The 27,237-nt window shown below is 45.9% G+C and overlaps 1 protein-coding gene across 2 annotated transcripts in view; it reads left to right on the top strand.

Annotated features, from left to right (window-relative positions):
- The window catches only part of ELAPOR1 (endosome-lysosome associated apoptosis and autophagy regulator 1), a 75,482-nt gene that overhangs the window by 44,608 nt on the left and 3,637 nt on the right, over nucleotides 1-27,237 (top strand). For both annotated transcript variants that reach the window (XM_055584867.1, XM_055584866.1), the window contains 13 exons: nucleotides 173-278; nucleotides 410-559; nucleotides 7,343-7,431; nucleotides 11,200-11,377; nucleotides 12,062-12,190; nucleotides 12,589-12,679; nucleotides 14,938-15,043; nucleotides 15,583-15,720; nucleotides 16,532-16,795; nucleotides 19,600-19,773; nucleotides 22,247-22,427; nucleotides 22,738-22,834; nucleotides 23,519-23,620. In XM_055584867.1, the coding sequence (XP_055440842.1) occupies nucleotides 173-278; nucleotides 410-559; nucleotides 7,343-7,431; nucleotides 11,200-11,377; nucleotides 12,062-12,190; nucleotides 12,589-12,679; nucleotides 14,938-15,043; nucleotides 15,583-15,720; nucleotides 16,532-16,795; nucleotides 19,600-19,773; nucleotides 22,247-22,427; nucleotides 22,738-22,834; nucleotides 23,519-23,620 (1,805 nt within the window). The remainder of the gene's footprint in view (nucleotides 1-172; nucleotides 279-409; nucleotides 560-7,342; nucleotides 7,432-11,199; nucleotides 11,378-12,061; nucleotides 12,191-12,588; nucleotides 12,680-14,937; nucleotides 15,044-15,582; nucleotides 15,721-16,531; nucleotides 16,796-19,599; nucleotides 19,774-22,246; nucleotides 22,428-22,737; nucleotides 22,835-23,518; nucleotides 23,621-27,237) is intronic.

Below are 27,237 nucleotides of genomic sequence, written 5' to 3'. Positions count from 1 at the left end.
AGAGAGGAACTGAGCCAAGGGGGCAGAAGGGCAATGCTGAGGAGGCGGAGGGAGGAGCAGAAGAGGAGCTGCCATGCAGGCTGCAACAGGAGGGGTCCCCCCAGGAAGCTGATGCAATGGACCAGCAGCATCTGTCTCTGTGAGTGAACTCTTTCCTGTTTGTGGTTTTTAGGTCGAGCTAAATCGAGGCAATAACGTCCTCTACTGGAGAACCACAGCCTTCTCAGTGTGGTCCAAAGTCTCCAAGCCCGTGCTGGTGAGAAACATTGCCATAACAGGTACGGATTGTAGACAGTGGGGTTGGGTCTGGGGTCTGATGCTGACTTCTGCAGGGAGGGTGGGGTTAGTCCCCACGGCCCTCAGTCTCCAGGCTCAATCCTTGCCTTTCTGTGTGGTTCTTCCTCCCCAGGGGTGGCCTACACTTCAGAATGCTTCCCCTGCAAACCTGGCACGTATGCAGACCAGCAGGGCTCCTCTTCCTGCAAACTATGCCCAGCCAACTTTTATTCCAATAAGGGAGAAACTTCCTGTCACCAGTGTGACCCTGACAAATATTCAGGTGAGGGCAGGAAGAGTTTGGTGTTTCGGGAGCGGGGGGAGGGGGCCGGTGGGGGGAGTGGGGTAGGGTGGGGTGGGGGGAGGTACCAACATATATACAGAGATGAACAGGAAGTGGGGCCATCCTTTCGGCCAACCTGAAGATGATTCTTCTAGAGCCCTTGTTTTCTGGGCCCTGGAAGAGCCTGGCTAATCCACCAATCACTCTTGAAACGAAATCATTCAATAAGTATTTATCAAGCCACTACTATCTGCCAGGCCTTATTCTAGATGTTTGGAATACATCAGTAAACAAATTAGATAAGGATCCCTGTCTTCATGCTCTTCCCTGGTAACTCAGTTAGTAAAGTATCTGCTTGCAACGTAAGAGACCTGGGTTTGATTCCTGGGTCAGGAAGAACCTCTGGAGAAGGGAATGGCAGCCTACTCCAATATTCTTGCGGAGAATTACATGGACAAGGAGCCTGGCAGGCTACAATCCATGGGGTCGCAAAGAGTCGGGCACGAATGAGCGACTAATATTTTTACTTTCTGTCTTCATAGAATTTACATCCTGGAATGTAAATGGAATAAGTAATAACTATAATAACTAAATAATAAATATGTAATAAAGTGTATTGTATATTAGACAGCAAAAAGTGCAGGGTACCATAGCAAAAAGAAAAAGCAGCTCAGAATTAGAGGAATTAGAAAAGCTAGGGAAAGGGGTTGCATTTGTTTTTTGTTTTTTAATAAAACCTTAAATAAGATTATAAATATTATATACAGTAGATAAAGAGGTATAAATTTATGTTTTTAAGTTTATAACAATTATTTTCAGTTAATTTAGAAGAGCCATGAGGTTGTATTGATGTGTAAAACATTTTGATAGCAAGAAGCTATAATCTTTTATCCATTGAACTCAAAGCATCCACTGAATTTAAAGCAGGCCTTGTCAAAAAATCCAGGGTTCCTTGGAACACAGTTTGAAAGCCCCTCCTCTTAAGGAAGATAAGATGACAGTGAATAGCAGCCTATTTCTGCAGTCCGTGAATAACTTCCTGAAGCAGCCCAACTTGAGAAATGGAACCTGGCTACTTGAGAGGATCTTGGGAGCAGCAGGGCTCTGGTATAAGATGGGCAGTGTCCCCAGAGTGCCCTGTGCTCAGACAATAGCCCAGGGACCAATCTCCAAGGCAGGTTCTGAAACAAACAGATAGGGAGAGAGAAAGAGTCCTCTCCTTTCCCCTGCAAATGCTCATAACAATTCCAGTTTTCCTTTTTCACACAGAACTATATACAAATACAGGCTCCCCTAATGGCTCAGTGGTAAAGAACCTGTCTGCCAAGGCAAGAGATGCAGGTTTGATCCCTGGCTTGGGCAGATCCCCTGGAGAAGGAAATGGCAACCTACTCCAGTACTCTTGCCTGGGAAATCCCATGGACAGAGGAGCCTGGTGGGCTATTGTCCATGGGGTGGCAAAAGAGTAAGACACATCTTAGGAAGTAAACAACAATATACATAAACCGAGCTCAAGGCCCTCTCTTAAGCAGACCTCCCCCCATCTTTACACAGACACACCCGCCCTTCACACACATATTACAGTACATGATTGCTCAGCCAAGACCAGCCACTGACCTTGTGAACTGCTTATTTCTACACCAATCCTAAAACAAAAGTCCTATTTATCTACTCAGATCTTGCCCAATGAGTGTAGTTTTCAGCAACAACAGAGATGTTTAGCTCTTAGGGGAAGTTTTTACCTTTAAGTCTAAATTCCTGTTTTTTTACTTGAATTTCTTATTTCTCTTCCCCGCTCTGTCAATAGCAGCCTTTGTTAGTCATTTTCTCTGGCTCCCTTTCCAGCCTGGCTGTGGTACAGGATTTGAAGGGCAAGGTGGGTCTAGAAAAAATGCCTATGGGTGTTTTGATCAGCGCTATGTAAATGGATGTCTATCCACAGAGCTGTTATGAAAGTATTACTTTGGGAGTTTATATTCTTGCCATCTAGTCTTCTTTTGCCATTGATTTCTCAATCCACCCCTTTGACTGGAAAGTGAGTTTTTACTATGAAGAATATGTTCAACTCAGGGGTACAAAGAGCATTGAATTTCTTGGGGACTTGATTTTTCCAGAATACAGAGTTGGTGGGAGATTTCAAAAATGCAGAGTATGATGAGAGCCTCTGGTGCAATGTACATGAAGGGAGTGACAGGAGACCCTGTGACCAGCTAGCCTTTCTTTTGTAAATATATTCCGCGTGCTCACCAGGCTGAGTGCCAGGGCTTGGGCTGGGGTTAGAGCTGGAACCTGCCCTCCAGCTTCTGTCAAAAGTGGAAACGTGGTTAAAAAAAAAACACCAAGTGTAGTAACTCCTCGGTACAGGAGGTGCTGAAATAGGAGTGTTGAGTGTAATGTGTGGTGGTGGAAGCAAAAGAGGGGAGTGGTCCGTCCTCTCTGGGGAGGGAGGAAAGGCTTCACTAGGCGTGGCCTTGAAAGATAACTGTTTTGAAAGATGAGTTGGTGATTTGATGGAGGCAGGATGTTCTGGAAGGAGCCACGGCCAGAAGGCTTGGGGATCCAGGAGTAACTCAGCATCACTGGAGCTTACTTGGAGAGAATTAGCATCGAAGGCTAATAGGTAGGCAGGGAACAGGTTATGGATGAATCCTTCTGTACCACTGCTACTGGGATTTGATCCTATCACCAGTGGAAGACACTAAAGAATTTAAAACTGGAGAATGACATAATCTGGCTTGTACTTTTGAAGTCCACTCTGGTTGCCATTTGGAAAAGGTATGAGGAAAGGAAGAGCTGGAGACAGAGACCACAGTCAGATTTCTTTCAGCAGGCGCCATTGTCCATATCCAGGACCCTAGAGTAAGGAGGAGTGGATGGGGGCGGAGATGTCAAGGACAAAGCCTTGATGGAAAGTGTCTTTGTTACTGATAGCTTAAATTTCATCACTAGGGTTAATTCCTTTGTGCTATGTTCAATACTAGGGACTCATTTCCTAGTAGAATAGCATAGTGTTTCAGAGCATGGGCTCCAAGAACAAAATCATTACAGGTCAAATCCCTGCTCCACCACTTACTAGCTGTGCCACCTTGGGCAAGTCACTTGCCTGTGCCTCAGTTTTCTCACCTCTAGAATGGGAATGATAATTGTATCTGCCTCATAGTGTCATTGTGTGGATGGGTGAAAACAAAGAATTTAGAACACTGTCTGGCACATAGTAAGAACCAGTTTTATTTATTCATTTGCATTAAGGCCTGCCCCAGCAGTCTTCTTCTGCTGTGACAACACTCTGGGTATAGGTAGCAATAATAAGTCACTGGTCCAGCACTTTACAGTTTACAAAACGATCTCATTTGTTACTCACAGCACAGTGCAGGAATGACTTCCTCATTTACAAATGAATAAACAGAAGCTCAGAGAGGTTCCCTGGTGGCTCAGTGGTAAAGAACCTGCCTGCCAATTCAGGAAACTCAGGTTTGATCCCTGGGTCAGAAGGTCCCCTGGAGAAGGAAATGGCAACCTATTCCACTATTCTTGCCTAGAAAATCCCATGGACAGAGGAGCCCGGCAGGCTACAGTCCATGGGGTCACAAAGAGTCAAACCTGACTTAGCAAGTAAACAACAATAGAGAGGTTAGGGATTTGCCCAGAGTCTGTGCTGGGATCAGAGCTGAGTTTTGTGTTCATTAGGTACTTAAATGGTCAGGGGAAATGTTTTCTTTGGATAAAAAGGATCAGAATGAGAAGGTTATACTTCCGGAGGTGGGAAGAAGATGCAAAAAGAGCTGGTGGAGCCCCCAAAATAAACTTTATCTTCATACAGTTTTGCCCAGGGCCAATCCTACAGGAATCACATTTCATTTTCTCACCAAACATCTAGCCCAATCTTTCAAACTTGACCAGTCCCCAGTTTTAACACCTTGATGAAACCTGAGCTAGGAAAGTGAGGTCTGGTTCAGCATTTGGGTTAATCATTTGTTAAAACCTGTCTAGCTGTAGTCGATGTGTAAACAGCTGGACCATTTTTGCTGAAACCTGGAGCTGGTGTGTCAGTTTGAATAAATATTTGACAAGCAGAGAAAGGTGCTTATGTGGAACACACTTTCTAACACGTAACTTGCAATTTGCTAAATCTAATATGCAAGGTCCTGGGAATTGATTTGTTTTCAGCATCTCCCCCCAAATTTCTCCTGGCCAGGTCTGTCAAAACCAGGAGTCCCTGGATCCCCTTATGTTGAAATAGGCCCTTGCTTATTAACCGGGTAAATGAGCTCAGAAGACCCCAGCTGCTTCTCAGCCAGCAGCTTCCTCTCACCCAGGATAACAAGATGGGGACAGAAGAGGCCCCAGTGCAGACCAACAACATGGTAATAGGAGATTCTCAGATCTAGCAACTCATTTGTTGCCTTGGGAAGAAAGGGCCAGTTGAGAAATAAGCCTTAACTGGAAAGAAGGGAAACTTTAATCCTTATTAAAAGTCCCATTATGGTTACCAAATAAAAAGATTTCTTATAAATCCAGGTGATAATAGTTACCAGCATTTAGCAAGTTCCTACTTACAATGTGTCAGGTATGTGCTGATTCCAGCAAGGCAGATGTTACTCTTCTTGCTGTACATGTTGAGAGCACAAAGGTTCAGAGAGGTTAAGTAACTTGCCAGAAGTGACACAGCTACTAAGTGATTACACAGGATCCAAATCCAGATCTGTCTGACTTAAAAATCTCATTCCATTCTACTAAAATGCTCATCAAGCAATATCGAGAGAGGAGGTCTCACCATCATCACCTGCTTACCTGCAGGCGACACAGTGGTCATACCAGGGACAGTAGCAGTCAGAGCAGTATTGTCCTGGCACTCTATAAAGCAGTGGTTTTCACTCTGGAGAAAGTGAATTCCCTGGAAATTTTTTTAAAAATTGTATGAATTAGAAGATGTGGAGAAAAGGGAACCTTCTTACACTGTTGGTAGGAATGCAAACTAGTACAGCCACTATGGAGAACAGTGTAGAGATTCCTTAAAAAACTGGAAAAAAAAAACAAAACTGGAAATAGAACTGCCATACAGCCCAGCAATCCCACTGCTGGGCAAACACACTGAGGAAACCAGAATTGAAAGACACATGTACCCCAATGTTCATCGCAGCACTGTTTATAATAGCCAGGACATGGAAGCAACCTAGATGTCCATTGGTAGATGAATGGATAAGAAAGCTGTGGTACATATACACAACGGAATATTACTCAGCCATTAAAAAGAATGCATTTGAATCAGTTCTAATGAGGTGGATGAAACTGGAGCCAATTATACAGAGTGAAGTAAGTCAGAAAGAAAAACACCAATACAGTATATTAATGCATATATATGGAATTTAGAAAGGTGGTAACAATGACCCTATATGCGAGACAGCAAAAGAGACACAGATGTAAAGAACAGACTTTTGGGCTCTGTGGGAAAAGGCGAGGGTGGGATGATTTGAGAGAATAGCATTGAAACATGTATGTTATCATATGTGAAATAGATCGCCAGTCCAGGTTTGATGCATGAGACAGGGTGCTCAGGGCCAGTGCACTGGGATGACCCTGAGGGATGGGATGGGGAGGGAGGTGAGAGGGGGGTTCAGGATGGGGAACACATGTACATCCATGGCTGATTCATGTGAATGTATGGCAAAAACCACTACAATATTGTAAAGTAATTCGCCTCCAATTAAAATTAATTAATTAAAAAAATTGTATGAATTAGGTATATTTTTCAGGATACAGGAAAACAGTTCTTTTTTTTCAAACTCTGAAAAGTATTTGTAATTCAAAAAAAGGTAAAATCCATTGATTTAAAGAGGGATTCAGGGACTTCTCTGATGGTCGAGTGTCTAAGACTCTGTGCTCGAAATGCAGGGGGCCTGGGTTCGATCCCTGGTCAGGGAACTAGATCCCACATGCCGCAACTAAAGATCCTGAGTGCCGCAGCTAAGACCTGGCACAACCAAATAAATAATCAATATTTTAAAATAAAGTTTACCATCACCATTTAAAAAATAAAGAGGGATTCATTGAAACAGTTGTTTCTATCCAGGGGTTCATAGGGTTAAAGCAAAACCAACCTAGATATAAGAACACACAGGAAGTAAAGTAAATAAAATGATAGTTCATAACATTTTTCATTAAGTCCAGGTCAAGGCTTAAAGAGAGCACTGTGAAGACTGTGGGTGGAGAAAGTGGCAAGAGTGGGATTAAACCATCACTTTATTTGTGTAGGATGGTTGAATGGAGACGAGGAAATGCAGTGGTGGGAGGCCTTCATTCTAGGCACATATTAAGAGAAAATTCAGAGGCACTGTCCTAAGCTTTCCTAGGACAGGGTTTTGCTTCAACCCTTTAGGAGTAGAAAAACCACCCACACAGTCAGGGTTCTGAGGCACCTGGAAGATGGCAGGTTCCAGGGAATTGGTCTGGTGGTAAAAAATCTGCAGATGCTCCTTCCAGCCACCTTCCCCCTCAATGGTCCTCTGGCCAGCCTGCCTCCTCTGCCCTGCTCCACAGTGCGGGCCCAGTAGTTTCTCATCAGCATCAGGGAGGGAAGCAAAGCGGATATCTGAACAGGTCTTCAGGGACTGGAAATGAAGCCACTCGGGCAAAGGGAAGGTGTGTGTGCAGCACTGTCTACTTTCTGTAAGATCTGTGCTATGCTTCATCAGGGTCTGGGGTGTTTGTTATAGCATCGTGTGCAAATGGTCAAGAGCTCTGTTTTCTTCACTTCAAATATTTGTCCTTGCTTCTGCCATTTAGAGAAAGGATCCTCCACCTGCAAAGCACGGCCAGCCTGCACAGATAAAGATTACTTCTACACTCACACGGCCTGTGATGCCAATGGAGAGGTGGGTAGCACAGTCTTGGGACCCCTGCCCCTTGGGCTTTGCCAGATTTGCAGCTCCATCGGTCAGTGAAGCTGTCACCTGAGAAAACCCCCCAGACCTTTGGAGTGACCCTGGGGCCAGTGGGGAGACAAAATGAGATGACCTCACTCATTTTCAGGTCAGAAACTGTTTTTGCTACATTTGTTCCGCTGCTCACTGACATATGTTCTGCTTTTAAAAAATGCTTTCATTTTCTTTTGCTAGGTTTCTTCCGTTCGCTTCCTTCCCTGGGCAATGACTGCCTGTCCATACATACTTATTTCTTCTTTCTCATCAGACTTGTCCCCTCGGCACTGCTCTTGTGGGCTAGTATAGGGGGTGATTCCTGCTTCCTGGCTCACCCGATAACGGCCTGATTTATTCTGTCTCTGCCCGTTTCCTCTCCCCCACAGGCTTTCTGCCTCAGAAAGACTTTCCTTTGTAGTCTGCTCCACCAGTGAGTCAGTGGGCATTTTTGAGTATCTGCTGTTGCCCTGTACTCCAGTCAGGGAACCCAGGATGAATAAGATGGGCTTCTGCCCTGAGGAGGAGAGGAGAGGAGAAAGATGACGGGGAGGAGAAAGCTGATGGGGAAGAAAAAGATGGTGGGGAGGAGAAAGATGGGCCTGGCTGTATGCAGGGCACTGGGGGAACCCGGAAGAGGAGTGACCAGGTTGGAGGGTGAGGCCAAGGCAGGTCTTTCAGAGGAGGTCATTAGTTCCTGTGTACAGCCAGGTCCTGCGCTGGGCACTATGTATGCAGCAGTTCACAGAGCCAGGGAAACATCCACTCTCATGGCACTTAATTTCTGTTGGGGAGTGAGTGAAGGGAGAGACAACAGATAAACAATAAACAGATAAAGAATCCCTCTTTTTTGGATTACCTTCCCATTTAGGTCATCACAGAGCATTGAGTGGAGTTCCTTGAGCTATACAATGTGTTCTCATTAGTGATCTATTTTATACATAGTATCAATAGTATGCATATGTAAATCCCACACTTTCAATTCTTCCCACCCTCTGTTTCCCCCTTGGTATGCATACACTTGTTCTCTACATCTCGGTCTCTATTTCTGCTTAGAGAGGGTAAGGATGACCTCTCTGAGCAGAGACCTGAGTCAGGTGGAGAAGAGCCAGAGTGCTTCCCAGGCCCTGGAAACTTTGAGGAAGTGAGCAGGGATGGCTCAAGGGCACAAGTGGTGGGGTCTGCCTTAGATCAGCAACGCTGGATGAACTGTCCTGTCTCTATCCCTAAACTAGAACCTCCCAAGAAGACAGGAGTAGGGAATTCTGCATCATTCAGCACTAAGCATGTGGTTGGCTATTAGGATGCATACATGTTTGCTGGCTGGACGGCTGGCTGAATTCTCTTTCTGCTGATTAAGTGTAGGATGAAGTCTGGTCCTTAATGGCGATTGTTTTTATAGTTATCTCTTACCACCCATGTACTGGCTGGCCCCATTCTCATTTTTTGAGCAAAATCCCCTTCCCCAGCAGCCAAGCAAAACGATTAATCCTATCAGTTGTACCTTAGCCCCAGTTCTAAAGTGTCTGGTGTTCTTCATGACCTTGTAAGGAATTACTGTCATTTTCTTGGTCTCAGTTGACCCACTAATTAAGAGGACAATCCTGCTGCTCTTCTCCCTCCAGGATATAACATGTGGCTGATTGTGGCTGTCTTTGCTTCTTCTGCCCCATTCTTCTTCCTCCTGGTTCAGGCAAAGGACTTCTAGATCCACAGTGTGCCCTGATGCTTGCAAGCCTGGGTGTCTGCCATTTCCTGATCACCTTGGGGGCTTATAGATGAGTGGGACCAGAGCCAGCACTCCCACCTTGCAGCCCAACCACAGCACAGCTCAGGGAGGAACCCCGGAGTAGACATGGTCACCAGGAGTGTCTTATGGAAGTGTCAGCCCTCAGGCCCACACTGCTTCTGCTCAGTCTCGGACTTTCACTTTGTTTCTTAAGCTGTATTTTAAAATCAAAGGACTCCTGTGATTGCCTTTATGGCCTTTGCTGTGCCTCAGTGGTTTCTCAGGGACTGGGATCACTGATCCATTGGGGCTGCTGAGTGTGCTGCTCCAGGAGGTGGCCCAAGTCATCCAGCTCCCCAGACCCCTCTCTCTATTAGACTCAAGGAAATGAGCTGGGTGAGATAAGGTTAGGTCACTAGTCCGGGTCTCTGGTCACTGCCTGCTCTTTACACAGAGAAAAGCTGAGCCCAGCAAGGGCACAAGTTGTCTGTCCTGGGGCTCATCTTCAACTAAGGCAACATGAGGCCCTTTCAAGACATTGTCAAGACCTTATCCTGAATAAAATGGGCTGATGCCTTGTTCACCCACCTTCTTACATATATGGTATGCTACATAGTGCATTTGCACCATCACCTCAATGCAATCCTTTTGTCTCTTGCCCAGTGACCATACAGGAAGCCTGACATTGCCCAATCTCACCCCTGACTCACCAGGAGCCTCCTGCAGTTCATCTGCTCTTCTCTAGCCAATGCCTCCATCGAAAGACTAGGGATGGTCCTAGTAAGTGACAGATACAGTGCTTCTCTTGTTCACTGATTTGGAGGCTGAAAAGTTCTCTTGCCTTTTTCCCTCAGGTTTTTTGAGATATAATTGACACATATCATTGTGGAAGTTTAAGGTGTACCAGTTGATTTGATACACTTACACATTGCAAGCTGATAACCAACATAGAGCTAGCTAACTACCATCAGGGCACATAATTACTATTTATTTTTTGTGGTGAGAATGTTTAATATCTACTCTCTTAATAGCTCTCAAGTATATAATACAGTATTATTAACTCTAATCACCATGCTAACTCTAATCACCTGTACCTTAGATCCCCAGAATTTTTTGATCTTATAACTGGAAGTTTGTACTCTTTAACCAGCCTCATTGCTCTTGCCTTTATGTCCCAGAGAACACAGGGTTCATACCCCCATGGGGGATTGTTATTATGCTGCCCTTGCTAGGGTACTTCCCCAGTTGCTCAAGTGGTAAAGAATCTGCCTGCAATGCAGGCAACTTGGGTTCAATCCCTGGGTCAGGAAAATCCCCTCAAGAAGGAAATGGCAACCCACTGCAGTATTCTTGCCTGTCAAATCCCATGGACAGAGGAGCCTGGTGGGCTACAGGCCATGGCGTCACAAAGAGTTGGACACGACTGAGCACTCATGCAATGCAATGCAGTGCCCTTGCTAGATGCTGAGCTAGCTCCATGCGGGCATGGGCCACGCCATTCATCTGAGTCTCATGTTTATATTTGACTTGCTATAGATGTCTACTGAATAAGTGAAAAAACAAAGAAAATACTTAGAAGACAAATTGGGACACCTGAGCCGTCCTCTGTTCCTCCAGGGGTTACCTAAGCCACTTCCACTCCATGCCTTTTTGTGTTCTGGGATTTTCACCAGCTGCTTTTCCTGTGACATTTTAGTATTAATAATAAGATTCTACACTGGAATTAGGGCTTTCTCTGGAGGAAACTGGTCTCCTCTTCCCATCCAACACACAGGCCTATCCCTCTTCATCCCAGTCCATTCGTTCAGCAGATATTCACTGAGCATGACCATGTGCCAGGCGCTAAGCAATGTACCTAGGATACACTGGTGACCCAAACCAAGTTCCCCACCCTGCTGCAGCTTTCATTAGCACCCAGAATCCCCCCATCCTCAAGGCAACTTCCTGAAGATGTGCTAATGCCACATGGCAGGCTGAGACGGGCTCTGTTTCTGCAGACGCAGCTCATGTACAAATGGGCCCAGCCAAAAATCTGCAGCGAGGATCTGGAGGGTGCAGTGAAGCTGCCTGCCTCTGGCTTGAAGACCGACTGTCCACCCTGCAACCCAGGCTTCTTCAAAACCAACAGTAGCACCTGCGAGCCCTGCCCTTATGGCTCTTACTCCAATGGCTCCGGTAACCCCTCTCCCATCCCACTCCCTGCCTCACTCCATTCCCATACCACACATATGGGTGGGCCACATGGGCACTCAGCTTGTCAGCTGAACTCACACCATGTCCTTCTGAGGAAGGCAATAAGGGCCAGGCCACCTCTGAGGACCATATTCAAAAGAGAGGTCAGCGCGGGCCCTGCCTGTGGGTCCACCTGAGAACTGCCTGCCTCCCTCCTCAATCCAACTGCGAATGTGACTCAGGCCTGAAGGGGCACACTCCTCACAGCAGAGGCTTCCAGCATGTGGCAGGGATGATAGCTAAAAGGTTTGGGGAGCTGGGATGGCCACCTTGACACAATCAGAACTTGCAGGAGAGGAGCTGGGGGATCTGTAGACCTATTAATGTGAAGGCATTTGCTGATGACAACGTGACAAATAGTATGAACTATATGTATTAGACTCGAAGATACACTTAAGCTTTGAAAGTAATAATTTGATGGGCAAGTAGGGTACTGGAATATGGAATGAAGGGTCAGCCTTTACACCCCAAGTTTGCTAAACACATTGAGTCAGCTTGCTGTTAACTGTGCTCAGCAACACCTTTGTGGGGCTGCCCAGCACTGTTGCCACTTGTCTGCGCAACAACAGCTCCAGTCGGGGTGGCTGCAGCCTTCAGGCTGAATCGTGGATCTTGTGGCTCCCCCAGATTGTAGCCACTGCCCAGCAGGGACCGAACCTGCCGTGGGATTTGAATACAAATGGTGGAACACGCTGCCCACAAACATGGAGACGACCGTCCTCAGCGGGATCAACTTTGAGTACAAGGGCATGACAGGTAACCACCTCCCCCCACCATGAGCTCTCAGCTAGCTGCCCTGCCAAAGGGGTTCTTCCTAGCTCACAGTTCTTAACAGCGATGTCTAGAGAAAAATGAGCTGATCATGCTCACACTCCCTTGAATGCTCCACTCCCCATGGACAAAGAACATATATTCTGCAAACTTTAGCTTTAGAGACGGAACTAAAAACAATACACACACTGCAGAGGTCTTGCTCTGAGAGTTTCAGAGTTTTTGACCAAAGTAGCCTGATAAGTAACATGGCTTGTGTTGGGTGATGGTTCTGGATGCCTCAAAGTATGGTGTTATTTTTCTTCCAGAGTGTCAATCTGGGTGCACATTTGCCCTGCACTTGAGACCACTGGACACTAACTCATGTCCGTCTCCTTTTCCAGGCTGGGAGGTGGCCGGTGATCACATTTATTCAGCTGTTGGAGCTTCAGACAATGACTTCATGATTCTCACCCTGGTCGTGCCAGGATTCAGGTGAGGAGCACAAAGTTAAGGGGAAACCATGCCACCCTTGGCCACATCCAAGTCCCACATAGCTTGGAGTGTTGTAGATGAGAGGGCTTCTGGTGTGCAGAAGTATCAGACCAGAACAGAGAACGGAACAGGACTTCTTGGGGGTCTGGTGGTTAAGACTCTGCATTTCCAATGCAGGGGATACAGGTTCAATTCCCTGGTTGGGGAACTAAGATGCCACAAACTGTAAGGTCCAGCAAAAATTAATAAACAAATAGAAATTTGTTTATTAAAAATTAAAAAAAAACAGTCTAAAAAAACAAGAAAAGAACAGAGGAGACCACAGTAATGGCCTGATAAAGTTAACCTGAATGCTGACACGTTCTTAGTTGCTGCCCACATTGATTACCTACTTCTCTCCCATCCCTTCTAGCTTTTCCTACCATTTGATCACATTCTACTCAAATTCTTCTTTCTCAAAGCATCAAATAAGATTTTAAAACCTGTAAAAAAAAATAGGGCCAGAAATGCCCATAGATAGTTCATCTTTCAGTGGGACAAGAAGATTGGTTTTATTTATTTATTTATCTGGCTGCATTGGGGCTTAGTTGTGACACGTGGGGTCTTTCATTCTGGTGCACAGACTCTGTAGTTGTGGGGCCTGGGCTTCAGGAGTTGTAGCATGTGGGCTCAGTTGCTCCACAATATGTGGGATCTTCATTCCCAAAGATTGAACTGTGTCCCCTGTATTGCAAGGTGGATTCTTAACCACTGGACCACCAGTGAAGTCCCTGGGAGGGATTGCTCTTATTGTTATATTCATCCCCATCTCCCAAGAACACTTAGGATAATAAGTAATTTGTTTGCCATTAAAAAATCTACTACAGGCAGAGTGGTACAGTATAAGGAAAACTGGACTAAAAGACAGGGCACTTGAATTTTGCCATTTACTGGCTTGGTGAACTTGGGAAAGCCACTGTGCCCCTTTAGGCTTTGGGCTCCTTGTCTGTAAAACAAAGGGATTGACAGTCTGTGATTTTGGCCTAACTCCAGCCCATCAGTTCACACCACTGAGTGGACAGTAGCTGGGAACTGGAGGTCCTCAGAAGTCAATCACATGCCCAAAGCCAAAAAGAAAGCTACAAATGGGTTTTCAAAGCACAAGTGAACTCTTCTGCCTGTATGTGCTTTAAAGATGAGGGGGAACCGCTGAATCAGCATCCCTATTGCCAATCTGGCTTCTCCATTCCCTCCTTCAAGCTCCCTCCTTCCATCCCGGGCACAGTGCTCAGCCACAGTACTTGCTTGAAAGGTAATACGTTTCCTTCCCTTCATTGACATTACTCAGAGCTGAACAGCTATATCTTATGTTTCTGAGGGAAGCAAACTTCTTAGACTTTTGGGAGATAACATTCACCAAAATACTTTCCAATTTGCAAATATGATTATAGCAGTAAAGCACTTTCTAACCCCACTCGCCCCACCCTGCCATCCCCACCTATCAGACATGGCTCTCTCTTTCCCCAAAGAAGGACCAGGCTGAGAACTTTGCTAAAAAAGCTGTGAATCAAAGTACCTGCTCATTTGACCAGGGCAAAACCCCCCAGTTCATGTGGAGATAGGGAGGGGGTTTGAACTGCTGAGTGAGTGTAGACAATTGATGTCTTTGCTAGTGGTCCTTCTTCAACTTTACCATGCATGTGGATCACCTGGGGATCACGTTAAGCTGCAGATTCTAATTCAGTGGGTCTGGAGCCCACACTCTGCTAGGGAGGCTATTCAGCGTTTTAGAAAGTACTTCCACATCTGTTATGCCTTTGGATCACACCACAATGATGGGCTTCCCAATGGTGCTAGTGGTAAAGAACCCACCTGCCAACGCAGGAAATGCAAGAGACCTTCAATCCCTGTGTTGGGAAGATCCCCTGAAGGAGGGCATGGCAACCCACTCCAGTATCTTGCCTAGAGAATCCCATGGACTGAGGAGCCAGGCAGGCTACAATAGGGTCACAAAGAGTTGAACATGACTGAAGCGACTTAGAACGCATAATGATGGGAGGTAAATAAGAAAGATATTATCACCTTTTTACAGATAAGAAAGGTACAGTTTAGCTAGATCAAGATCAGACAGCTAGGATGATAGAATTGGATTCAGTTCATGTTCTTTCCAACATACTCAGAGCTTAGTCCTGTCCCTCAGCAGACCCTTTGCTGCCATCTGGTCTCTTCACTAAGCATTGTCTGGCCCCTGGAACCGACTTTTGATTTTTGCCCCACAGACCTCCACAGTCAGTGATGGCAAACACAGAGAACAAAGAGGTGGCCAGAATCACGTTTGTCTTTGAGACCATCTGTTCTGTGAACTGCGAGCTCTACTTCATGGTGGTATGTTTTCCTTCCTTTGTCTGCTTTGGGGCTTCCAGGAAGGCTGGCCCCTCTGCCCTGTTGGTGCATCAACATACCTGACACCCCTGCTTACAGTGATTTTGCAGAAAAGGAGCCAACTATTTGTCAGGGACTGCACCATTTAATCAGAGAAGGCAATGGCACCCCACTGCAGTACTCCTGCCTGGAAAATCCCAGGGACGGAGGAGCCTGATAGGCTGCAGTCCATGGGGTCGCTGAGGGTCGGACACGACTGAGCGACTTCACTTTCACTTTTCACTTTCATGCATTGGAGAAGGAAATGGCAACCCACTCCAGTGTTCTTGCCTGGAGAATCCCAGGGATGGGGGAGCCTGGTGGGCTGCCGTCTATGGGGTCACACAGAGTCGGACACGACTGAACTGACTTAGCAGCAGCAGCAGCACCATTTAATATGGGCCTAGGCCACTGTGATGGCCCCCAGGATGGCAGCGGTATGGGCACCCTCTCCCCAGTTGCCCAGCCATCATGCCTTCTTCATTTGTCTGTCTTGGGTTCAGGGTGTGAATTCTAGGACCAACAGTCCCGTGGAGACGTGGAAAGGTTCTAAAGGCAAACAGTCCTATACCTACATCATTGAGGAGAATGCTACCATGAGCTTCACCTGGGCCTTCCAGAGGACAACTTTCCATGAGACAGTAAGCTCCTCCCCTTCCTCAGGGCTCAGCGCCCAGAGAGACCTCCTACCCTGGAAGGATTCCTACCTTAGCTTAAGCATGCGGTTGAGCTTCAGAATCCAGTGATTAGAAGACTTGTAAGGAGTCAAGCAGAGGACTGCCTATGCCAGCCCCTGAGGAGCATCCAGCCTTGTCCAAATGACCCTGGAAACTCCTAAAATCACCTGTCCCTCCTCAGGAGACCTGTCCTGAGGATATATGTCCTGAGGATAGGATATATGTGGTACCTGACCTGGTGTGCCCTGTTCAGTCCTGTTCTTGCTTTAATAATAATAACTCTGGTTTTATTATCTTAACTCAAAGTAATGTAAGTTCACTGGAAGAAAACTTAGAAATAAGCAAAAAAAAAAAAAAAAAAAAAAAAGGCAAAAAGAAGAAAACCACCCATAATCCTACTACCCAGAGATAACCTAGTTAGCATATGGAGTATCTTCTATACAGTCTTTATTTCACTATAAATACTTTTTTTTTTCTTTTATAAGGGGAAAAAATCCGCTTTTTAAAAAATGTGAATACCTACTACATATTTCCCCATGGTACTGAATATTTTTATACATCATCTAAATTGTTCAGTCCTTACTTTAAAATGACAAAAAATGCACATCAAAAGATACTGTTAGGTGAGTAAAAAGAACAGGGTGCTTCTAAAGATTTTTCTCAAGTATCACAGGATAAAAAAGATTAAGTCATACTCTGTTATTTCCAGAGCACTCAATTGCTACTTCTCAGGCCAAGGCAGGCCAAGCTCACTCTCCTGTGTCTTTGTTTCCAGGGAAGAAAATATACCAGTGATGTCGCCAAGATCTACTCCATCAACGTCACCAATGTCATGGACGGGGTGGCTTCCTACTGCCGTCCGTGTGCCCTGGAAGCTTCTGACATGGGCTCCTCCTGCACCTCTTGTCCTGCTGGCTACTATATTGATCGGGATTCAGGAACCTGCCACTCCTGTCCCCCTAACACGATCCTGAAAGCCCACCAGCCTTATGGCGCCCAGGCCTGCATGCCCTGTGGTCCAGGGACCAAGAGCAACAAGGTGCCAGTACTTGGCTAAGCATCCTAACTTTGCGTCTCTGAATGGGCCAGCTCAGATGGTGCCAGGTCCTGGGTGGCGTTCTTAAGGGGCTGATATGCAAACTCCCCCTGGTACACTCCCAGCTTAGAGTCCTAGAGGAAACCCATCCAGGGTGTGACCATAGATGGAGAGTTCTCAGCTTGTACTGGTTGGTTTTCAGGGTCTGGGTCTCAGTCATCGACAAGTCTCATCTTCAGGTGATGGGTAATGGAGATCTGTGGCCCTCTGGTCCAGAGGGTTATTTGGCATCTGTGCAGAGACCCAAAGGGAAGCAGTCATGGGACTTGTGGCTCAAATTCAGCCTACTTCATTCCAGCTTGTTATCAAAGGAATTTGCCCCCCCTTCTTGGGAATGGTAACCCGCCTTTGCTGGGACATGTAGTTAATTCTCATTGCTGTCTCCTCTCCCAGGGCTTTCTTCTAAAGTAGAACAGCAGTGCTGTTGCCCCATGCGTTTTCTGAATCTGAGAAAGTGAATCCTATGACCAGAAGTTCTTAGTTATTCATTAATGCTTTTCAGTGAACTTGTATTTTACTGATCACAAACTGGCTATGCATTTGTAAGACACTACGCAGCCTGCAGACATTGCTCAGCTTAGCTGTGCAGTAAGTGCAGCAGTTCTGTAGATCTCTGGCAACCTCACTGGGACACCATGGACTCTTGCCACAAACTTCCTCCCCCCCAGCCTCTTCTGCTGTAAAGGGAGGGATTGACACTTGAGTGAGGCCATTAACACATGAGGACCTTAAAATGAGCAAGAAAGGGGTTTATGGTTCAGTTTCCTATAAAGAGACTTGGAAAAAGGAATCTGTGGGTCAGTGAATTTTAAGTGGGGGAGGGCTGACAGACTTGTAGCTTCTCTTCTGCTATCCTGGGCACCCTTCTTCCACTTCAGTTCAGTTCAGTCACTCAGTCATGTCTGATTCTTTGCTACCCCAGGGACTGCAGCACTCCAGGCCTCCCTGTCCATCACCAACTCCTGGAGTTTATTCAAACTCATGTCCATTGAGTCAGTGATGCCATCCAACCATATCATCCTCTCTCATCCCCTTCTCCTCTCACCTTCAATCTTTCCCAGCATCAGGGTCTTTTCAAATGAGTCAGCTCTTTGCATCAGGTGGCCAAAGTATTGGAGTTTCACCTTCAACATCAGTCCTTCCGATGAATATTCAGGACTGATCTCCTTTAGAATGGACTGGTTGGATCTCCTTGCAGTCCAAGGGACTCTCAAGAGTCTTCTCCAACACCACAGTTCAAAGCATCAATTCTTCAGCGCTCAGCTTTCTTCACAGTCCAACTCTCACATCCATACATGACCACTGGAAAAACCATAGCCTTGACTAGACGGACCTCTGTTGGCAAAGTAATGTCTTTGCTTTTGAATATGCTATCTAGGTTGGCCATAACTTTTCTTCCAAGGAGTAAGCATCTTTTAATTTCATGGCTGCAGTCACTGTCTGCAGTAATTTTGGAGCCCAGAAAAATAAAGTCTGCCACTGTTTCCACCATTTCTCCATCTATTTGCCATGAAGTGATAGGACTGGATGCCATGACCTTAGTTTTCTGAATGTTGAGCTTTAAGCCAACTTTTTCACTCTCCTCTTTCACTTTCATCAAGTGGCTCTTTAGTTCTTATTCACTTTCTGCCATAAGGGTGGTGTCATCTGCATATCTGCAGAGGTTATTGATATTTCTCCCAGCAATCTTGATTCCAGCTTGTGCTTCATCCAGCCCAGCGTTTCTCATGATGTACTCTGCATGTAAGTTAAATAAGCTCGGTGACAGTATACAGCCTTGACGTACTCCTTTTCTTATTTGGAACCAGTCTGTTGTTCCATGTCCAGTTCTAACTGTTGCTTCCTGACCTGCATACAGGTTTCTCAAGAGGCAGGTCAGGTGGTCTGGTATTCCCATCTCTTTCAGAATTTTCCACAGTTTATTGTGATCCACACAGTCAAAGGCTTTGGCATAGTCAAGAAAGCAGAAATAGATGTTTTTCTGGAACTCTCTTGCTTTTTCAATGATCCAGCAGATGTTGGCAATTTGATCTCTGGTTTCTCTGCCTTTTCTAAATCCAGTTTGAATATCTGGAAGTTCACAGTTCACGTATTGCTGAAGCCTTACTTGGAGAATTTTGAGCATTACTTTACTAGTGTGTGAGATGAGTGCAATTGTGCAGTAGTTTGAGCATTCTTTGGCATTGCCTTTCTTTGGGATTAGAATGAAAACTGACATTTTCCAGTCCTGTGGCCACTGCTGAGTTTTCCAAATTTGCTGGCATATTGAGTACAGCACTTTCACAGCATCATCTTTTAGAATTTGAAATAGGTCAACTGGAATTCCATTACCTCCATTAGCTTTGTTCATAGTGATGCTTTCTAAGGCCCACTTGACTTCACATTCCAGGATGTCTGGCTCTAGGTGAGTGTCTAGTGCTGTTTTCTGCTTGAATGTAAGAAGGGCTATCTTGTTTGTTGAGGGAGTTTTATAATCGAGGCATAGGAACAAGGTACAGAATCTGATCCAACTACCTACTGAAAAATGAGAGGTTTATACATCATATATGTGTTAATACTGGAATGGCAAGATGTACACAGCCTCCCTAGCTCCTGTTTCACATCTTTTAATGCCCACCCCTAATCCACACTTCCTCTTCTCTCACCTTGCCTGGGCTGGACCAGGCTGGGGTGACTGATGCCACTCTCCACGGGCCCCCTCGAGGCCCTGCCTGTGAAGCCAGCCTGATGGACCCCTCTCCCCTCAGATCCACTCCCTGTGCTACAATGACTGTACCTTCTCAGTCAGCACTTCGACCAGGACTTTCGAGTACAACTTCTTGGCTTTGGAAAAAACCGTCTCTCTGGCTAGAGGGCCGAGCTTCACTTCCAAAGGACTGAAATACTTCCACCACTTTACCCTCAGTCTCTGCGGAAATCAGGTAAGCTGTATAGGTACTGAAAGCATGAGAATGGAAAGGGGGCGCCAGCGAATCAGAGGCCAGAGGACACAGGAGGTTCAGATAGTAGCGGATGGGGCAGATTCAGAGATTTTCAAATGGTTATTATTCTTCCTGAGGACTTTCTCCTCTAAAATAAAATCATTTGGATTATAAACATTTAGGAAAATGAACGTGTTTAAAATCAGATGAGGGGAATTAAAAAATAAATTAAATTAAATAATGTGTGGGGAATTCCCTGGCGGTCCAGTGGGTAAGACTTGGTGTGTTTTCTGCTGGGGCCTGGGTTCAGTCCCTGGTCAGGGAACTAAGATCCCACAAGTCGCACAGCACAGCCAAAATAAGTTAATTACTTAAATAAAATAGAATAAGGTGTACATTAACTCCTCCCTGACCTTTATTTCCTCAAAATGATTATATAAAAACTATACTCATGCATCAACTATACTTCGATTAAAAAAAAAACTATGCACGAGAAAGATTTTTTTCCTTAAAAAAGTAGTCTGGAGAAGGCAATGGCACCCCACTCCAGTGCTCTTGCCTGGAAAATCCCATGGACGGAGGAGCCTGGTAGGCTGCAGGGTCCATGGGGTCGCGGGGAGTTGGACACGACTGAGCGACTTCACTTTCACTTTTCACTTTCATGCATTGGAGAAGGAAATGGCAACCCACTCCAGTGTTCTTGCCTGGAGAATCCCAGGGATGGGGGAGCCTGGTGGGCTGCCGTCTATGCGTTGCACAGAGTCAGACACGACTGAAGTGACGCAGCAGCAGAAATCATGACACCTGTCTTTTGTTTTCTAGAAGCTAGATAAAATATACTACTCATAATTTCATCTACATGTATCTTTGCTGACACTACATGTTACCATTAGTATTTCAGGGTGCTGCAAATATTTTGGATGCGAATTTAAAAGGTGGAAATATTTGTAAAGGGTAATCACACCACCCTGCACTTGACTAAATTACTAACAAGCCATGATCAGTGGTTGGAAAGTTAGTTTCCAATGTTGCAAAATAAACAGCATCTTGAGCATTTAATCTGTGACTCTGTGTAGAGGTAAGGCCTTTACACCACACAGCGTCTACCCATCTTCTGCAGCGTGCAAAATAGCTGGTTTGTGTTTATAGAGAGAACATGCCAAGAAATAAACTATCTGTGAAAGATTAGAGACAAATGTCTCTTTCCCGTTTTTAAAAAGTCTTTGAAGAAGTTAAAAGAAAGCCTCTGAAGTGACAGTTAGTGATAACTTGGGGACTGGAGACTAATTAAAGCAAGCCCCATGTAGCAAAAGGTTCATTCGGTGAGTTGGGAGAGAAAAGATGGGAATTTGGAGAGTCTATGAGTTTTATTTTCTTTGCTCCCTTATTCTTATATAATGTAAAGATACCTTTCTGTTCTTATGTTCCTTTTCTGTTTCTTAGAATCTTGAACATGAAGTAAGACACCAGATTTAGCAAATTGGGTCTATTTCTAATTAAATTTATCATTTTGAAAATCCTACATTCTAAATGCTTAGTCCACTTCAATTTAAAATATTGAACAAGTGACCTAATATTAGCAAACAAATTATAATTCATCTATAAATTTAAAGGATTTTGAAGGAAAAATATCTCAATATTTCTTCTATTACAAAATCTCGAGGAAGGAGTCCAGTTCCCACTGTTTTCTTGAGTTCTACTCTGTAGAGTTTGCATTGTTACAGACTGCAGGAGAAGCAGTCTTTCTTCTAGTGATAAATATTTTTAAATAGAATAGGTTCCAATTGGTCCTAAGACGTTCTACCTCAAGGCAGGGAGAGGGCTGGTTATGGGGTTTGTTTTAACCCCCAGGACACTCTGGAAAGTCCTCCCAAGATGAGAAAAGAAAGTGTTAGTCACTCAGTCTTGTCTGACTCTTTGCGACCCCATGGACTGTAGCCCACCAGGCTCCTCTGTCCATGGAATTTTCCAGCAACAATGCTGGAGTGGGTTGCCTTTTCTTCTCCCAAGATAAGTATGGTAGAATCACAGCTCCAAGGAAGACACAGAGAGTGAATGGGAAGCAGGCCAGATGCCCAAATCAATTTCATGAGGTCAGTTGCACATTTCAGGACCTGCCTAGAGATCTGACTAGGGTAAGGGGGCCCTTGACTGGTCGGCTGGTAGATGAGACCTGCCAATCAGTTTGCCACATCACACCCTGCTCACAAGGGGCTCCAGGTGATTCCAAGGAAATAAAAGACTGGGGCTCTCTGGGCCAGAGTTCCAGAAACTAGGACACCTAGACCTTATTCTTAGATTTCTTTATCTTTTAAAATCTGTCTTGTAATTAGCACGGGGATGAATCATTCCACTGCAGCATGCTCTTAGAAGGCTAAAGTTTTAAACGTGGAGAAACTGTTCCCTGTTCCCTTTCGGGAGTTCTTCTGTGATGACGCATTCCCTCGCACTTCCTCCCGCACCCCCTGCCCAGGGTAGGAAAATGTCCGTGTGCACTGACAATGTCACCGACCTCCGGATCCCCGAGGGTGAGTCAGGTTTCTCCAAACCCATCACAGCCTACGTGTGCCAGGCGGTCATCATTCCCCCAGAGGTGACAGGCTACAAGGCCGGGGTGTCCTCGCAGCCTGTCAGCCTCGCAGACCGGCTTATCGGTGAGTACCTCCGTCTTTCTCACCTGTTTGAGTGTGTGTCTGTGTGAAGAGAGAGTGAGTGAGGCTCCCAGACTCTAAGCTAAAAGGCCCCAGGTGAGGGGCCCAACCTCCTGACCTCTGTTTCTGACTCCATCCTGGGGTACCAAGGGCCCCTGGGGCCACTGATAAACCTTTGGTTTGCCCTCTCCTGAGCCACTCAGGGATGTGATGAGATGAAGGAAGGTGGGATGCGAACAGGTATTGGAAGAACTGAAGTGGTTGCCGGCTAAATGCTACTAGTGAGAACTAATTAGGAGCTCTCATTTGGCAGGCGTGACAACAGATATGACTCTGGATGGCATCACCTCCCCGGCTGAACTTTTCCACCCGGAGTCCCTGGGAATACCGGACGTGATCTTCTTTTATAGGTGAAAATGAGAGGCCGGGCTAATGCAAGTGAAACCCAGGGCTTCTCTGCAATCTCTGTGGCGTCCCTCCCTCTTTAGCCACCTACTGCTTATCAAGTCAGAACAGGGTCTAGCAGACCCGCCCAGCAGAGAGCTCTAAAGGCTGAGTTCCCCAGCCCAGCTACTTGGGTATTACCTGGGGCAGGTGTGCCCCTGGTGGCAGTGAGGAATATTGGATGACCTGGGGTGGACAACCCCTCCCGCCTAAGGAGATTCCAATCTTAATGCATCTGCTAGCCTTTCCTAGCACTTCCCCGGTGGCTCAGTGGTGAACAGTCCACCTGCAATTCAGGAGACCCAGAAGACAACAGGTTTGATCCCTGGGTTGGAAAGATGCCCTGGAGGAGGGCATGGCAACCCACTCCAGTATTCTTGCCTGGGAAATCCCATGGACAGAGGAGCCTGATGGGCAACAGTCCATGAGGTCGCTAAAGAGTCAGACATGACTGAGCAACTGAGCACAGCACAGCCTTTCCTAGACCAGTGCATTTCTCCTTGACCGGATCTCCCTGACCCCCCACTCTCTCCTATGTGTCAGACCAGACTTCCCCAGCCAGGTATCTGTTTCATGCTGACTTCACTTAGCAGCTCTCCAGTGGCACCAATGAGTGACTTCTTCCCCCATGGCGGCTGTTTGCTCTGCAGGTCCAATGATGTGACCCAGTCTTGCAGCTCTGGGAGATCAACCACCATCCGAGTCAGATGCAGTCCACTCAAGCCTGCTCCTGGAAGTCTGTCTCTGCCAAGGTAAAGGGTTGTGACACAGCCTCCCTTTCTTGGCATCACTCCATCTCAAGAACCAAACAGAGATTACTGAAGAAGAGCAAAAGAGAAAATCATCTGAGCTCCATTAATGGGCTCTTGGGGACACAGTCATGGTTCCAAACCCTAGATCTTTAGATGTCAAGGATGGAGCAGAAGAGTAGAAGTTATCCTCACTCTTTAGAGCATGTGGGCAGCTGTGTAGCAGAGCGACTAATGGCCAGGGCCAGATTCAATTCCCCTCCTATGCTTGCCAGCTCTGTTATGGATATAGTTCTTATCTTCTCTAGGCCTCTTCTTCTTTATTTGCAAAATGGGGATGATAATAAATTCCTTCGGGGGTTGTTATGAGGATTAAATGAGATAATGAGACTGGAGATAATGAGATAATGTGCTTAGTCGCTCAGTCACTCTTTGTGACCCCATGGACTGTAGCCCTGGATTCTACAGGCAAGAATACTTAAGTGGGTTGGCATACCCTCCTCCAAGGGACCTTCCCAACTCAGGGATGGACCCTGGCACCCACACTGCAGGCGAGTGCTTTACCATCTGAGCCACCAGGGAAGCTCAATGAGATAATCAGTTCAGTTCAGTTCAGTTGCTCAGTTGTGTCCGACTCTTTGCGACCCCATGAATTGCAGCATGCCAGGCCTCCCTGTCCATCACCAATTCCCAGAGTTCACTCAAACTCACGTCCATCGAGTCGGTGATGCCATCCAGCCATCTCATCCTCTGCCGTCCCCTTCTCCTCCTGCCCCCAATCCCTCCCAGCATCAGAGTCTTTTCCAATGAGTCAACTCTTTGCATGAGGTGGCCAAAGTACTGGAGTTTCAGCTTTAGCATCATTCCTTCCAAAGAACACCCAGGACTGATCTCCTTTAGAATGGACTGGTTGGATCTCCTTGCAGTCCAAGGGACTCTCAACAGTCTTCTCCAACACCACAATTCAAAAGCATCAATTCTTTGGCACTCAGCTTTCTTCACAGTCCAACTCTCACATCCATACATGACCACAGGAAAAACCATAGCCTTGACTAGACGGACCTTTGTTGGCAAAGTAATGTCTCTGCTTTTGAATATGCTATCTAGGTTGGTCATAACTTTCCTTCCAAGGAGTAAGCGTCTTTTAATTTCATGGCTGCAGTCACCATCTGCAGTGATTTTGGAGCCCCAAAAAATAAAGTCTGACACTGTTTCCACTGTTTCCCCAGCTATTTCCCATGAAGTGTTGGGACCAGATGCCATGATCTTCGTTTTCTGAATGTTGAGCTTTAAGCCAACTTTTTCACTCTCCTCTTTCACTTTCATCAAGAGGCTTTGTAGTTCCTCTTCACTGTCTGCCATAAGGGTGGTGTCATCTGCATATCTGAGGTTATTGATATTTCTCCCCGCAATCTTGATTCCAGCTTGTGCTTCTTCCAGCTCAGCGTTTCTCATGATGTACTCTGCAGAGAAGTTCAATAAGCAGGGTGACGATATACAGCCTTGACGTACTCCTTTTCCTATTTGGAACCAGTCTGTTGTTCCATGTCCAGTTCTAACTGTTGCTTCCTGACCCGCATACAGATTTCTCAAGAGGCAGGTCAGGTGGTCTGGTATTCCCATCTCTTTCAGAATTTTCCACAGTTTATTGTGATCCACACAGTCAAGGGCTTTGGCATAGTCAATAAAGGAGAAAGAGATGTTTTTCTGGAACTCTCTTGCTTTTTCAATGACCCAGCGTTTGTTGGCAACTTGATCTCTGGTTCCTCTGCCTTTTCTAAAACCAGCTTGAACATCTGGAATTTCACGGTTCACGTATTGCTGAAGCCTGGCTTGGAGAATTTTGAGCATTACTTTACTAGCGTGTGAGATGAGTGCAATTGTGTGGTAGTTTGAGCATTCTTTGGCATTGCATTTCTTTGGGATTGGAATGAAAACACGTTCTCCAGTCCTGTGGCCACTGCTGAGTTTTCCAAATTTGCTGGCATATTGAGTGCACTTTCACAGCATCATCTTTTTGGATTTGAAATAGCTCAACTGGAATTCCATCACCTCCACTAGCTTTGTTCGTAGTGATGCGTCCTAAGGCCCCCTTGACTTCACATTCCAGGATGTCTGGCTCTAGGTGAGTGATCACACCATCATGATTATATGGGTCATGAAGATCTTTTTTGTACAGTTCTTCTGTGTATTCTTGCCATCTCTTCTTAATATCTTCTGCTTCTGTTAGGTCCATACCATTTCTGTCCTTTATCGAGCCCATCTTTGCATGAAATATTCCCTTGGTATCTCTAATTTTCTTGAAGAGATCTCTAGTCTTTCCCATTCTGTTGTTTTCCTCTATTTCTTTGCATTGATTGCTGAAGAAGGCTTTCTTATCTCTCCTTGCTATTCTTTGGAACTCTGCATTCAGATGCTTATATCTTTCCTTTTCTCCTTTGCTTTTCACTTCTCTTCTTTTCACAGCTATTTGTAAGCCTCCCCAGACAGCCATTTTGCTTTTTTGCATTTCTTTTCCATGGGGATGGTCTTGATCCCTGTCTCCTGTACAATGTCACGAACCTCCGTCCATAGTTCATCAGATCTAGTCCCTTAAATCTATTTCTCACTTCCACTGTATAATCATAAGGAATTTGATTTAGGTCATACCTGAATGGTCTAGTGGTTTTGCCTACTTTCTTCAATGAGATAATAGATCCTTCTTATTATCAAATTAGTAAAGGTTAGGGGATCCTACAGAGAAGGCAATGGCAACCCACTCCAGTACTCTTGCCTGGAAAATCCCATGGACAGAGGAGCCTGGTAGGCTGCTGTCTATGGGGTCGCATAGAGTCGGACACTACTGAGCAACTTCACTTTCACTTTTCACACATTGGAGAAGGCAATGGCAACCCACTCCAGTGTTCTTGCCTGGAGAATCCCAGGGAGGGCGGAGCCTGGTGGGCTGCCGTCTGTGGGGTCGCACAGAGTCGGACACGACTGAAGCGCCTCCGCCGCCGCTGCTGCCGCCGCCGCCGCCGCAGCAGCAGGGAATCCTAAGAATCTCTCTACAGCTGAAAGACCCAATTTTGAATTTAATAGCCAAGGGCACTAAATCAAGGACTCTTGAACTAATTTGATTACAGGAAGCCCCAGGCTTCCCTGGTGGCTCAGTGGTAAAGAATCTGCCTGCCAATGAAGGAGATGAGGGTTCAATTCTCCAGGAAGATACCCTGGAGAAGGAAATGGCAACACACTCCAGTACTCTTGCCTGGGATACCCCATGAACAGAGGAGACTAGTGGGCCACAGTCCATGGGGGTTGTGATATAATCAGACATGACTTATCAACTAAACAACAACAACAACCTTTCCCCCCTTCCTCTTTTCACATAACACTAACATCTTGAGGGTACCCATGTCTTGAGGAAGATGGTTTGGAAAATGATGCTGCTAGGCAACGACTGATCAGGGAGATGAGGAGCCAAGAGGCACACTGTGACCCAGCAGTGGTGTTAAAATGTATGGTCACTATTCTTGTTGCGAATATTACAGTAAAGTACATTGCAGACAGCAGTGACCTGAAGTTCATTCCCAAACACTGGCCCCTCACACCCAGCCCTCCACAGGAAGATCTACACA

This window comes from Bubalus kerabau, chromosome 6 (genome assembly GCF_029407905.1).
Source record: "Bubalus kerabau isolate K-KA32 ecotype Philippines breed swamp buffalo chromosome 6, PCC_UOA_SB_1v2, whole genome shotgun sequence".
Taxonomy (NCBI): Eukaryota; Metazoa; Chordata; class Mammalia; order Artiodactyla; family Bovidae; genus Bubalus; species Bubalus kerabau.
This window is presented reverse-complemented; position numbering and strand designations above follow the sequence as displayed.